This window comes from Cebus imitator, unplaced genomic scaffold (genome assembly GCF_001604975.1).
Source record: "Cebus imitator isolate Cc_AM_T3 unplaced genomic scaffold, Cebus_imitator-1.0 Scaffold72, whole genome shotgun sequence".
Lineage (NCBI taxonomy): Eukaryota > Metazoa > Chordata > Mammalia > Primates > Cebidae > Cebus > Cebus imitator.
Genome location: NW_016107387.1, coordinates 4,551,102 through 4,563,883, shown reverse-complemented (window position 1 = coordinate 4,563,883; position 12,782 = coordinate 4,551,102). Strand labels below are relative to the sequence as shown.

The following is a 12,782-nucleotide window of genomic DNA, read 5'->3' as shown; positions in this document are numbered from 1 at the left end:
CGCGATCTCGGCTCACCGCAACCTCCGCCTCCTGGGTTCAGGCAATTCTCCTGCCTCAGCCTCCTGAGTAGCTGGGATTACAGGCACGCGCCACCATGCCCAGCTAATGTTTTTTGTATTTTTTTTAGTAGAGACGGGGTTTCACCATGTTGTCCAGGATGGTCTCGATCTCTTGACCTCGTGATCCACCCGCCTCGGCCTCCCAAAGTGTTGGGATTACAGGCTTGAGCCACCGTGCCTGGCCCAATTGTTTCTATCTTTATGTCCATGTGTACCGTGGTTTAGCTCCCACTTGTGAGAACATGTGGTACTTGATTTTCTATTTCTGCATTTATTCACTGAGGATAATGGCCTCCATCTTCATTCATGTTTCTGCAAAAAACATAATTTTGGCTGGGCATGGCGGCTCACGCCTGTAATCTCAGCACTTTGGGAGGCCGAGGCAGGCGGATCATGAGGTCAGGAGTTCAAGACCAGCCTGGCCAATATGGTGAAACCCCATCTCTATAAAAAAACAAACAAACAAAAGCAATGATTTCTTTTTCTTTTCTTTTTCTTTCTTTTTTTTTTTTTTTTTTTTTTTTTTTTTTTTTTTTTTTTTTTTTCTGTGTGTTGTTCTATGTCTTATGTGTACCACATTTTCTTTATCCAATCCACCATTGATGGATACTCAGTTTGATGCCATGGCCTTACTATTATGACTAGTGCTGTGATAAATGTGTGAGTGCTGGTGTCTTTTTGACACAATGATTTATTTTCCTTTGGGTAGATACCCAGGAGTGGAATTGTTGAGTTGAATAGTAGTTCTCTTTTTAATTCTTGGAGAAATCACCATACTTTTTTCCAAAGGAGTTTAACTAATTTACATTCCCATCATTAGTGTCTAAGCATTCTCTTTTCTCTGCATCCTCGCCAATATCTGTTATTTTTTTGACTTTTTAATAGTAGCCCTCTGACTGATGTGAGATGGTATTTCATTGCGGCTTTCATTTGCATTTCCCTGAGGATGAGTGATGTTGAGCACTTTTTAATGTGTTTCTTGGCCACTTTTAATATGTTCTTTGCCCACTTGTTAATAGCGTTATTTGTTTTTGTTGACTTAAGTTCCCTATATATTCTGGATATTAGTCTTTTGTCAGATGCGTAGTTTGTAAAAATTGTCTCCCATTCTGTAGGCTGCCTGTTTATTCTGTTGATAGCTTCTTTTGCTGTGCAGACCTCTTTAGTTTAATTAAGTTCCATTTTTCATTGTTTGTTTATGTTGCATTTGCTTTTGAGGTTTTAGTCATTCCTCTGGCCAAGTCCTGCCCATCTGTCCTCCAGAGAACTCTGGGGTGTGTGTCCTCTGAGTCCCCAGACGCCTGGGTGCATTAGAATGATCTCTCTGTGTGCCCCTCCCATTAGCCTATCAGTCCCTTAGGGTGGAGACTGTTAGTTATGTACATTTCTTGGGATAGCTTCACTCCATAAGCATCGAATAAAGCCCTCTTTCCTGTTTGTATCAGAATTGTGGTCAGGGGAGACAATCTCACCCTCTAGTGACAATCTGATTTCCATGTAAAGATGGAAGGTGGGCTACAGCCCACCTCTTTCTTTCTGTGACCTGAGGAGTTTCGTACAATAAACTTGGAGCATGAAGCTACCAGTTTTCCTTTTCCACTCCCATGTTTAAATTCCAGTTGAAAACTAGACTGTGGATTGAGGCAGAAATAGACGAAAATTTTAGGTTTATTGGTAAGACTGATTTAAGGATGCAGCTTAGATGTGAGTCCAATTTGGACTTTCAAATGTGTTCTCCAGGAATTAAATGATGCACCTGCTGACCCCGCCAAGGCAGATCCCGCCCAGTGAAAGGTCTTCCTCATTGTAGAAATGGAGAACTTGGCGGACCGAAAGAAAGAAGCTTAGGTCTAAGGGTCCCCAGTTTGTCTCCTCAGAATGGAATATTCGTCGCATACTTTCAGTCTTCCACCTGCAAGGCAGCACTGCTTCCAGGAAACGCATGGCATGGAATGGGGAGAATGGCAGGTGGCTAGCTTGAAAGACATAAGTAGGACTGATGACAGCAGGTAGATCCCATCTTCTTCTATAATCCAACCAACTGGGTAAGGCGCTTCTCCTCCTTTGGGAGGAGTAAGGATGAGGAGGCAGCAACATCCTCACAGCATGGTTCTCTCTGTCTACAGGAAAATGAGGGGGCAATCAGTGTTTGTCCCAATCCATCAAGGCTCACCAGGCTGGGAGAACTTCTGCCAGACACGCAGGAAGGTGCCACAACTCCAGCTCAGGCCTGTCCATGCTCAGTCACAGGACTTTGTGCCTTCTATGGGCTCAAATCCTTGTATCAAATCATCTTAGTGATAGTTTGGGACTCATCTGACACTGCTCCTTTTCTTGCAACACATTTGAAACACCCCTTTGGGTGTGGATGTTGCTGTCACTTGTGTCTGTTCCTATTGATTTCAGGATAAAACGTCATGTCCTCCACTTTGCTCTCTTCCCATCTCTTCTGTTTTGAGGCTGACTCGCCTTGTCTGAAATGGGCTGGGCCCAAGTAGTTGGAAAGAGCTACAGGTTGACAGGCACCGGGATTTTCTTTGCACTGGAGGGTTTGGAAGGAGAAGACTTCTTAGGTTGTGGAGGTGGGCTTAACGGTGCTCCTCCTGCATTGCTTTGGGGGTAAAGTTAGTTCTCTTTGGGCTTCATCAGTATTGAATATTAGTAGGATGGTCAAGTGGAAATGCCCTATAGACATTGAGAAGGTAGCCAGGCTGCCGTGGAACAGCTGATCTATTTCCTCAAAGTAGCCCCAAATCTACAGAGCTCACAAGCTCTCATGGGAGTGAGGGGAGGGCACTATGACGTAGGTCTGAGATGGAGTCTCCTGTACACTTAGCAGCCCCCAAGGAGAGCTGACCTTGGCTTACAGGCAGTTTTGGGTATTTCTGTTTGGAACATCAGTCCCCGGGTTGCGGGGAGATGGCAGAGCCCTGAAGAGCTGTGGGAAGGAGGCCCTGCATTTTCTGATGGGTTCCCTTATTCTCTTCTCAGGGCTTTGCATCTCAGGAGGCCAGGAGGCCCTCCACATGTCAAGCTGGCGGTGGAGTGGGATGGCTCTGTCAAGGAGCGGTGAGTTCAGGGGAGTTTGCCTCCTGCAGAGCTGAGACAGGGCCTGTCTGTGCCCACATTTCCCTGGGTGCAGGGTCCCCCAGCATGGCTGCAGGCAGGGCGCTCACATCCTTGGGCCAATGGACTCTGTTCCTCTGAGATACCTGAGTGAGAATTTTCTGTATGTAAATAACAGTGGTGGGGATGGAGTGGCAGTGGCAGTGGTGGGTGATGTCAGGAGTCATAACCGCAGTCACAGCAGAGTTACCCGCCCACTCACCCCGTGCCAGTCACTGCTCTGAACACTTCATGTGTATATATGAGATTTATTTAATCTTCATCACACCCTATGTGTGGGTGGTCTGAGGTGGGTACCCCTGTAATCCATATTTCTCAGAGGTGGAAACTGAGGCACAGAGAGGTTAAGCCATTGCTTGAGAGCACACAGCTCATATGTTGGCAGAGCTGGGATTTGAACGTAGACCCTCTGGCTAGAGTCCGTGCTCCTCATCACCTTGGCAATCTCCGTAACGCAGAGGGCATCAGCCTTACTTTAGGAAAGGACACTGTTCACTCTGGCAAGTATTTATTGATCAACTACTAGGTACAGGCCCCTGTGCTAGGATGAGGAAAACAAAGATGAATAAGCCAAGGACCTAGTCCCTGTAGGAGCTGGCGGGGGAGAGAGAATTCCAGTAAAATATAGTGCTCACTCAGAAGGATGCCTGCAGCTCCCCAGGAACCCATAGGCAGGGCACGGTAGCATCACCTGGCCAATACCTTCTGGCGGGTTTGCTGTGAGTAGAGACATAGACGGAACCCGCCTTGGAGCGGGAAAGTCCTGAACGCTGTGGGTGTCCTCTCCGTGCAGCCTGTTCGGGAACCTCCAGGAGGAGCGGGCGCAGGATGCCGACAGCGTGTGGCAGCAGCAGCAGGCACACCGGCAGCACAGCTGTACCTTGGATGAATGTTTTCAGTTCTACACCAAGGAGGAGCAGGTCCCGTCCTGGGGGTCCACGCCCCGGCCGGGAAGGGGGCTGGCTGCCTTTGGTGGGTTGGCCATGTGCCACGGGGGTCTCACAGTCTGGTTGGCTTCCTTTCCAGCTGGCCCAGGACGATGCCTGGAAGTGTCCCCACTGCCAAGTCCTGCAGCAGGGGATGGTGAAGCTGAGTTTGTGGACGCTGCCTGACATCCTCATCATCCACCTGAAAAGGTTCTGCCAGGTCGGCGAGAGAAGAAACAAGCTCTCCACGCTGGTGAAGTTTCCGCTCTCTGGACTCAACATGGCTCCCCACGTGGCCCAGAGAAGCACTAGCCCTGAGGCAGGGCTGGGCCCCTGGCCTTCCTGGAAGCAGCCGGGCTGCCTGCCCACCAGTTACCCACTGGACTTCCTGTACGACCTGTATGCCGTCTGCAACCACCACGGCAACCTGCAAGGTGGGCATTACACAGGTGAGCCTTGCCTTGCCTCTCTGCACATGCAGCTGTGGCCACAGCCTCGAGATGTCCCCAGAATAGGTGCTGCTGGGATGCTGAGCTCCCTGGGGCACTTAGTGAGACCTGACCCCCCACCTACCACATACCAGGGCATGTGCAGGAGCAGAGGGGATCTTGCCCCAGCGATAGAGTTGAGGTTGAGGGCACACAGCTCGTGCATTGGCAGAACTGGGATTTGAACTCAGACCCTCTGGCTGGAGTCCATGCTCCTCATCACCATACTTGGCTACCTCTGTAATACTGAGGGCATCAGCCTTACTTTAAGAAAGGAGATTGTTCAGTCTGGCCAGTATTTATTGATCGGCTACGAGGTGCCAGCCCTGTGTGGGGCTGGAGGTTGGAATATACAAAATTAGGCCTGATGCAGTAGCTCATGCCTATAATCTCAGCACTTTGGGAGGCTGAGGTAGAAGAATAACTTGCAGTCAGGAGTTCGAGACCAGCCTAGGCAAAAAAATGAGACCCCCTCTTTACAAAAAATGAAAGAATGAGCTAGACATTGTGGCTTATACCTGTAGCTTTAGCTAACTCAGGAAGCTGAGATGGGAGGATCTCTTGAGCCCAGGAGGCTGAGGCTGTGGTGAACCATGATTGTACCACTGTTCTCAAGCCTGGGCAACAGAGTGAGACCCTGCCCCAAAACAAATAAACCAACAAACAGAGGTTAGTTACTGCCCGAATTTTCAACCATATTAAATATGGGAGGGTCATTACTGGAACTGGGAGAATGACATTCATTCTCATCTGCGATTCAATTCGAGGAATCTTACTTATCAGATTTGGCATCCTTTTATTCTATGGGGTACTTTTCATGTTTATTCCTCTGGGGAACTTCAGAGCAGCAGATGAAGGGAAGGGCAGAAACAAACGGCCAGACGATTCTCTCAATTGCTCATAATCATCCCTTTGGGTGCATTCAGAGAGTGTTGTGACTGATCATTTTTCTCGATGATGTCATCATTTGCTTCTCTCTCACCAGGACATCTCAGTGACAGTGGGAGACCTATTGGTAGCTGCAGCAATTGAGTGTTTCCACCATGCAGATAGTGTGGGGGCCCTTCTGGGTGAGCCTTAGGAGTCTAAGGGGTTTACGGCATCATGTCTGCCATCAGAGGATGGAGGGAACAGACCTCCCTGGATAAAGATAAATGAGGATGCAGTAACAGGCTAGGGACCACCTGAGTGGAGAGAGATGCTTTGGACGGTGGAGTTATGCTGGGCCAGCCTGGGCTGGTCACAGTGAGGGTTATGGGGGCCATCAAAGCCGCCCACGGTGGTGGCCTCATGCTGCTGTGTGGTGCCAACCTATTTTTCCACAGCTGCCCTGCTCCAGATGAGGGCTTGCCCCTTTTGTAACTATTGGGACCATTTTGTCTAGCCACTTCCCCTGTCTCACTTCTCTGGGCCAAAAATAGCTCAGCAGGAATCCCTTGACACCTGTATATATCTTGGGAGGCATCTCTGTTACTCAGATTTTTTATTTTTTATGGCTGAATGAGTCCCTGTATACACATGAATGGTGAAAATAAGGACAGCTGGAACCTGGGTCTTGTCATTTCCTGGGCTGAACGTGCTGCCTCCTCATGTATAAACTCACAGGGTGGCCCCAACATAAATTAAGGGCAGTGATGTAAAATCCCAGCGGGGAGTCAGAAGTAGTGCAGGAGCGAGAAGTGTTGGCGTTTGCATGCAGTGTGAACCCTTCCTTATCAAAAGAAAGATCCAGACCCCTCCTGGGGTGAGCATTAAGGAGTAGAACGCCCAATTTGGGGGTGGTGATTTGGCAGCAGAAGGGACACAGCTCCTGGGAGGTTCCCCTTCCAGAGATCTCCTGGGTCCCTGTTTGCACACACACTGTGCCACCGCCTGCCAGGAAAGAGCCTGCTTAATACTAAAATCCAAGGCAGAGGAGTCCAAGGGGAAGAGAGGGCTGGCAAGGGGGAGGCAGGGCACTGTCTACAGCCAGCACATCCCTGGGTAAGACCTGGGCCATTTGCTCTCATTTGTATCAACATACACCATCTTTCCCTCCCTCAAGACAGTCTGCACTGCCCGTTCAATGACACAGCCAGGGCTTCAAACCTGGGCACTCTGGCTACTGGGCCAGTAGCTTCTGCCCTGCCAAGATGAGTGACTTGTGATATGAACAAGTCCCCAAGCCATGTAGGGTGTTGTAGATGAGGGTCAACTCCCTCATTAGGTGAAGCACACCCTCAGTGGCTTCCTAGGAAAGGGTGATGGGAGCTTGACCTGTGGAGTGCTTACATGTCAGAAAGTGTCTTTATTCCCACACCTGATTGACAGCCTGGTGGGACACAAAGTTCTTGATTGAAAATCGACAATGTTGGTGGGGTGCAGTGGCTCATGCCTATAATCCCAGCACTTTGGGAGACTGAGACAGGCAGATCATGAGGTAAGGAGATCGAGACCATCGTGACCAACATGGTGAAACCCCATCTCTACTAAAAATAGAAATACAAAAATTAGCTGGGTGTGGTGGCGTGTGCCTGTAGTCCCAGCTACTGAGGAGGCTCAGGCAGGAGAATATCTTGAACCTGGGAGGTAGAGGTTACCTGAGCATCAGAACAAAACTCTGCCTCAAAAAATTAAAGAAATAAAATCAGCAATGTTATTCCATGTAGAATGGGTCTGGAGTGGGGTTTTGCTGTTGAGAATGGGTCGGGCCAGTTTATTTCTATTCCTTTGTCTAGATATATTTTTCTCTCTGGAAGCTTTCAGGTTCTTTATCACAGGTGCTCTGGGATTTCATGGAGTGTTTTTACCTGTGGGTCTTTTTCATTGCTTATGTTGAGCATTCAGAGGACCTGTGTGTCTGCAGACATGCGATCTTCGGGTCTGTGAAATATCTTTATGCTTTTTTTTTTTTTTTTTTTTTTTTTTTGAGACGGAGTCACCCAGGCTAGAGTGCAGTAGTGTGATCTCAGCTCACTGTAATCTCTGCTTCCCAGGTTCAAGTGATTCTCCTGCCTCAGCCTCCCAAGTAGCTGGGATTACAGGCGCCTGCTACCACACCAGGCTAATTTTTGTATTTTCAATAGAGACAGGGTTTCACCATCTTAGCCAGGCTGGTCTCAAACTCCTGACCTCAAGTGATCCTCCCACCTCAGCCTCCCAAAGTTCTGGGATTACAGGTGTGAACCACCGTGCCCAGGCTCTTCGTGTTCATTTTTCAATTACGTTTTTGGATGGAAGTGGGGGTCAAACCATTTTATTAAGGGGAATGGGGTGGCAAAGCAGCAGTGATAGCGGTGAGACCTGACATCCCCAGCGGGCGGGGAACCCCCAGGGTCTGCAGATGCAGAAGGCTAAATTTAATTTTTGGATAGATCATACATTCCTGTGATGTTTAAAAAAGTACACACCGAACAGCCTTGCCCCTACCCACTTTTCCTGTCCATTCACTCCAATCCCCTTATTAGCTTTCTGTGGATCCCTCCACAGCCTCTGTGTGCAGACACAGGCAGGCACACATAGAGATATTCCCAAACTTCACCCCCTCTGCTCCCTTTCAAACACCAAGGTAAATACTATGTTCATAGTCCTACACCTGGCTTTTGGCACTTGCTAATCTATCTGAGAGTCTTTCTATATTGGAACATAGAAATCTACAGCATTCTTTCTTTTTTTCTTCCGTTTGCTTGGTGTTTCATGGTATGTGTGATCCACTGTTTCTTTCACCCATCCCCTATTCATGGACATTTAGGTTATTTCCAAATTTTTATTATAATTCTCCTGTGAACAAGTTTGTGCATCGTGTTATTTTGTGTATGTGAACTTTTGCCCTCCGTGGTAGGAGGAATAATGCTCTCCCACATATGTCATGATCCTAATCCTAAGAACTCGTGATGATGTGAGGTTACGTGGCCAGGGAGAGTCAAGGTGGCTAAGGTCTACTGACCTTAAGATACAGAGATGGCCCTGGATGGCCCAGGAGGTCCAAATAGAATCACAGAGCCCTTTAAGTGTGGAAGAGGGAGGTAGAAGAGTCAGAGAGTGATGCCAAGTGAGAAGGACTCAACCTCAACTCCTCACTGTTGGCTTTGAAGATGGAAGGAGCCAGGACTGTGGGTGGCTTCAAGAGGCAGGAGAGGGCAAGAAAACAGATTTTCCCTGAAAGCTTCCAGGAGGAATGGAGTCCTCCTGACACTTACGTCCATGGCTATGTTGGTACCAGGCAGTCATCATGCAATGAGGGAATGAGGACACCTGACTTCCAGGAATTTTTATGACTAGAACTAACATGTGTAAGATGCTTCTCATACTGTAGGCCCCAACAATTGGTAGCTTTCAAGCTACTGCCTACTTTTACCTAATTGTTATCATACCATAGATGTATTTTATGTTTTTAGTAGATTTTTTTTTTTGCCATTTTGCATATCAAAATAAACTTAAAAGCTGTTAAATGAAATAAAATCTTAGGATGAGGCACTTGACTAAATGGCTAAAGGAGATACTGTGTTCCATCATGACCTGTGTGCCTATCCATTTACGTACGTGCATATGTGTGTTTATGTGTACATACGTGGATTCCGGCTAAACAGAATTTCATGAGACGATAATTACATTTACTATATGTGATATACCTTCGTCCATTATGTTCCAGAATAAGATATTATTGAATTTTAAAATTTTTATTATTTATTTATTTTTTTTGTAAGTGCAGTGATTACCAGCGCCCGGATGGGCCGATGGCTGGCAATTTGGAAGGCATCAAACTATATAGAAATCCAGGATCCCTGGTCATTAATTTATTGCACAAATATCTGTGAAGCACCCATTCTATGCCAGACCCTGCATGAGGTGCTAGAGCTTCAATGATGAACAAGACACACGAGGCCTGCCCTTATGGGACTTCAGTCTCACTTTGGAGACAGACAATGAAAAGGCGCTTGCCATTTTAGCACTTTTCACTACCTGACATTCTGAAGGTAGTGAATGATTGACTGATTGATTGATTGTGTCTGTGGTAGACATAAGGCCTTTCTGAGAATGTCACATGCAAGCTTAGAGCTGAGGATGAGATAGATAGAACTAGCTATGTGACTAATGGGAGGAATTGCATTATGAGCAGAGCTCCTAGCATGTGCAAAGGCCCTGGGGCAGAAAGCATTTGGTGTGTTTAAGACATGATGAGAGCCTGTGTGAAGTGCAGCAGGTCAGGGGTGAGTGACGAAGGGCTGGAGAAGTGGGCAGAACACTTGAGGCCATGGATGGGAGTTTGCATTTTTCCCAAAGGGGTGATAAATCATTTAAAGGTTTTTTTTTGTTTGCTTTTTTGAGATGGGGTCTTGCCCTGTCACCAGGCTGGAATGCAGTGGTGTCATCTCGGCTCACTGCAACCTCTACCTCCCCGGTTCAAGTGATTCCCTTGCCTCAGCCTCCTGAGTACCTGGGACTGCAGGTGCACACCACCACTCCTGGCTAATTTTTTGTATTTTAGTAGAGATGGGGTTTCACCATGTTGGCCAGGATGCTATCGATTTCCTGACCTCATGATCTGCCCACCTCGGCCTCCCAAAATGCTGGGATTACAGGTGTGAGCCACCGCGCCCGGCCCATTTAAAGGTTTTATTTAAGCAGAGGAGTGAAGACATAATCTAGTGTACAAATCAAACTACTTGCTCTGTTCTACACAGAAGGGAACAAGATTGGAAGTTGGCACTCCAGTTAGGAAGAGGTTTCAGGGGCTCTAGCAAGAGACACCGTTGGCTGAGATGTTGGTGTTGACAATCAAGATAGTCGAGATAGATTTGGGAAGCAGCATCAGTAGATCTGGCCTTTGAACCAGGTGTGGGGTGGAAGGGAAAAGCAAGAGCAAAGATGAGCTTCTAGGTGGCTGGCTTGGATTAGCGCGGAGGTCAGCGACTGTGGCCCAGAGCTGGATCCAATCTAGGGCCTGCTTTTGTTGTTGTTGTTATTGTTTTTATTAATAGTCTCTGGATTAAAAATGGTTTTTACAGTTTTATAGGTGGGAGAAAGACAAGCAGAATGTGCGACAGAGAACATATGTGGCCATATGTGACCTGCAAAGCCTAAATAATTGTCATGTGGTCCCTTAGGGGAAAAGTTTGCTAACCTCCAGATTGCTGGGTTATGCTGTCATTGACTGAGATGTAGAGGGCAAGGAAAAGGATATTTTGTAGTTGTCTGAGAAGTGGGGAGAATATTTGTGAACTTTCCTTAGATGTTTGACTAGTTCTTAGGTAGGAAAAGAGGAATGCCATAATCCCAATTGTGATTCTCATTTTCACTTGTATTGTATACTTAATCAGAGATGTGCATTTTGAAGCTTCTGAGAAGAATTGGGTGAACAGACATTATTGTCTGGCTACCTAACTTGGGAGCTCCCTTTTATTACAGATTTTGCCTGAGGAAGGGCTAGAATATTCAACTTAAAATAACAGCACTCTTGGCTGGGCACAGTGGCTCACGCCTGTAATCCTAGTTCTTTGGGAGGCCAAGGTGGGTGGATCACCTGAGGTCAGGAGTTTGAGACCAGCCTGGCCAACATGGTAAAACCCTGTCTCTACTAAAAATACAAGATTAGCCAGGTGTGGTGGCGAGTGCCTGTAATCCTAGCACTTTGGGGGGGCCGAGGCGGGTGGATCACGAGGTCAGGAGGCTGAGGCAGGAGAATCGCTTGAACCCAGAGGGCGGAGGTAGCAGTGAGCCGAGATCACGTCACTTCACTCCAGCCTGGGCAAAAGAGCGAAACTCCGTCTCAAAAATAAATAAATAAATAAAATGAAAATAGTAACAGTGTTCTTTATCAGTAAGTGGGTATAACTTATTGATCTTTTCTGATTCCAAAAAAATTCATTTCTGGCCAAAAATGGACTGTTGTTTTCTTATTCTGGCTTAAGCATGTCACTTTTTCAGCGATGCCAGTGGGAAGTGTCTTCCTGCCTTTTGGGGTTCCAATAACTGAGACTTGGGGTGGGGACCTTTGCAGCCTACTGCCGGAACTCTCTGGATGGCCAGTGGTACAGTTACGATGACAGCACGGTGGAACCGCTTCAAGAAGATGAGATCAACACCAGAGGGGCTTACATTCTATTCTATCAGAAGCGGAACAGCATCCCTCCCTGGTCAGCCAGCAGCTCCATGAGAGGTAGGTGCTGCTGCTCATTACAGGAGCGGGCTCTGGGGAGTCACTTTAAGAACTGGGAAGATGTGGGCAGGCACACTGGCTCACACTTGTAATCCCAGCACTTTGGGAGGCCGAGGTGGGTGGATCACAAAATCAGGAAGTCGAGACCATTCTGGCCAACATGGTGAAACCCCTTCTCTACTAAAATACAAAAAATTAGCCCGGCATGTTGGTGGGTATCTCTAGTCCCAACTACTCAGGAGGATGAGGCAGGAGAATCGCTTGAACCTGGGAGGAGGAGGTTGCAGTGAGCTGAGACTGCACCACTGCACTGCAGCCTGGCGACAGAGCGAGACTCCGTCTCAAAAAGAGAAAAAAAGAAAGGGAAGATGCTCAGTTAAACATCAAGGAAGAGGAAGCCCTGCTGCTGCTATCAAAACCTGAGCAGCACAGGCTCGTTGCTCATTTGTCAGGATATGGGATGGGTGTATTATAATTCAGGAAAGGGGAAAAGAATAATTATTTGTATTCAAGGCAGTTGACGCTTAGCAGGGTGGAATTCCATATTCCTAGTCAGACTCGTATCACACTAGGTTTTATTTGATGTGTGCAGTATGAACTGATGTCAGTCCTGTAAAAGGGAGGACAGCTATAAAGGATGCAGGTCCTTTTCAGGAAGCGTAGCTGTTTACACACTGCTGCACTTCAGCAATTCATTTATTAGACAGCCTCAAACTTGCTTGCAAGTCTGGAGAAAGTGCCAAAGCTGATCCTTTTGTGTGATTTGTTTGATGCTGCAAACCAGCCGTCCTTGTCTTTGGCACAAGAGATCATTAAAAAAAAAAAAAACCCAGATTTTCTCCTAACAGTTGTCAGAAAATGGTCGAATAAATCCAAGAGTTCTCAGCAGGTCTAAATCAATCCTAATGCAAGTCTGGCTTCCATTTATAGAAGGAGATATTGAAAGAAGAATTAAAAACCTGTCATATTAGAGAAAGGAAGGTTTTCTTACTGTCCAGTATAATAAAAGTAATGTCTCCCTATGGAGCAAAGGGTAGGCATCCT

General features: G+C 47.1%; 1 protein-coding gene across 2 annotated transcripts in view; it reads left to right on the top strand.

Annotated features, from left to right (window-relative positions):
• USP43 (ubiquitin specific peptidase 43) overlaps positions 1 to 12,782 on the top strand; it is an 84,138-nt gene that overhangs the window by 54,521 nt on the left and 16,835 nt on the right. Inside the window, exons 10-13 of one of the 2 annotated variants that reach the window (XM_017531442.2) lie at positions 3,052 to 3,129; positions 3,980 to 4,106; positions 4,213 to 4,546; positions 11,580 to 11,738. In XM_017531442.2, the coding sequence (XP_017386931.1) occupies positions 3,052 to 3,129; positions 3,980 to 4,106; positions 4,213 to 4,546; positions 11,580 to 11,738 (698 nt within the window). Of the gene's footprint in view, positions 1 to 3,051; positions 3,130 to 3,979; positions 4,107 to 4,212; positions 4,562 to 11,579; positions 11,739 to 12,782 lie in introns of both variants that reach the window. The other variant, XM_017531441.2, reaches the window with a different exon arrangement.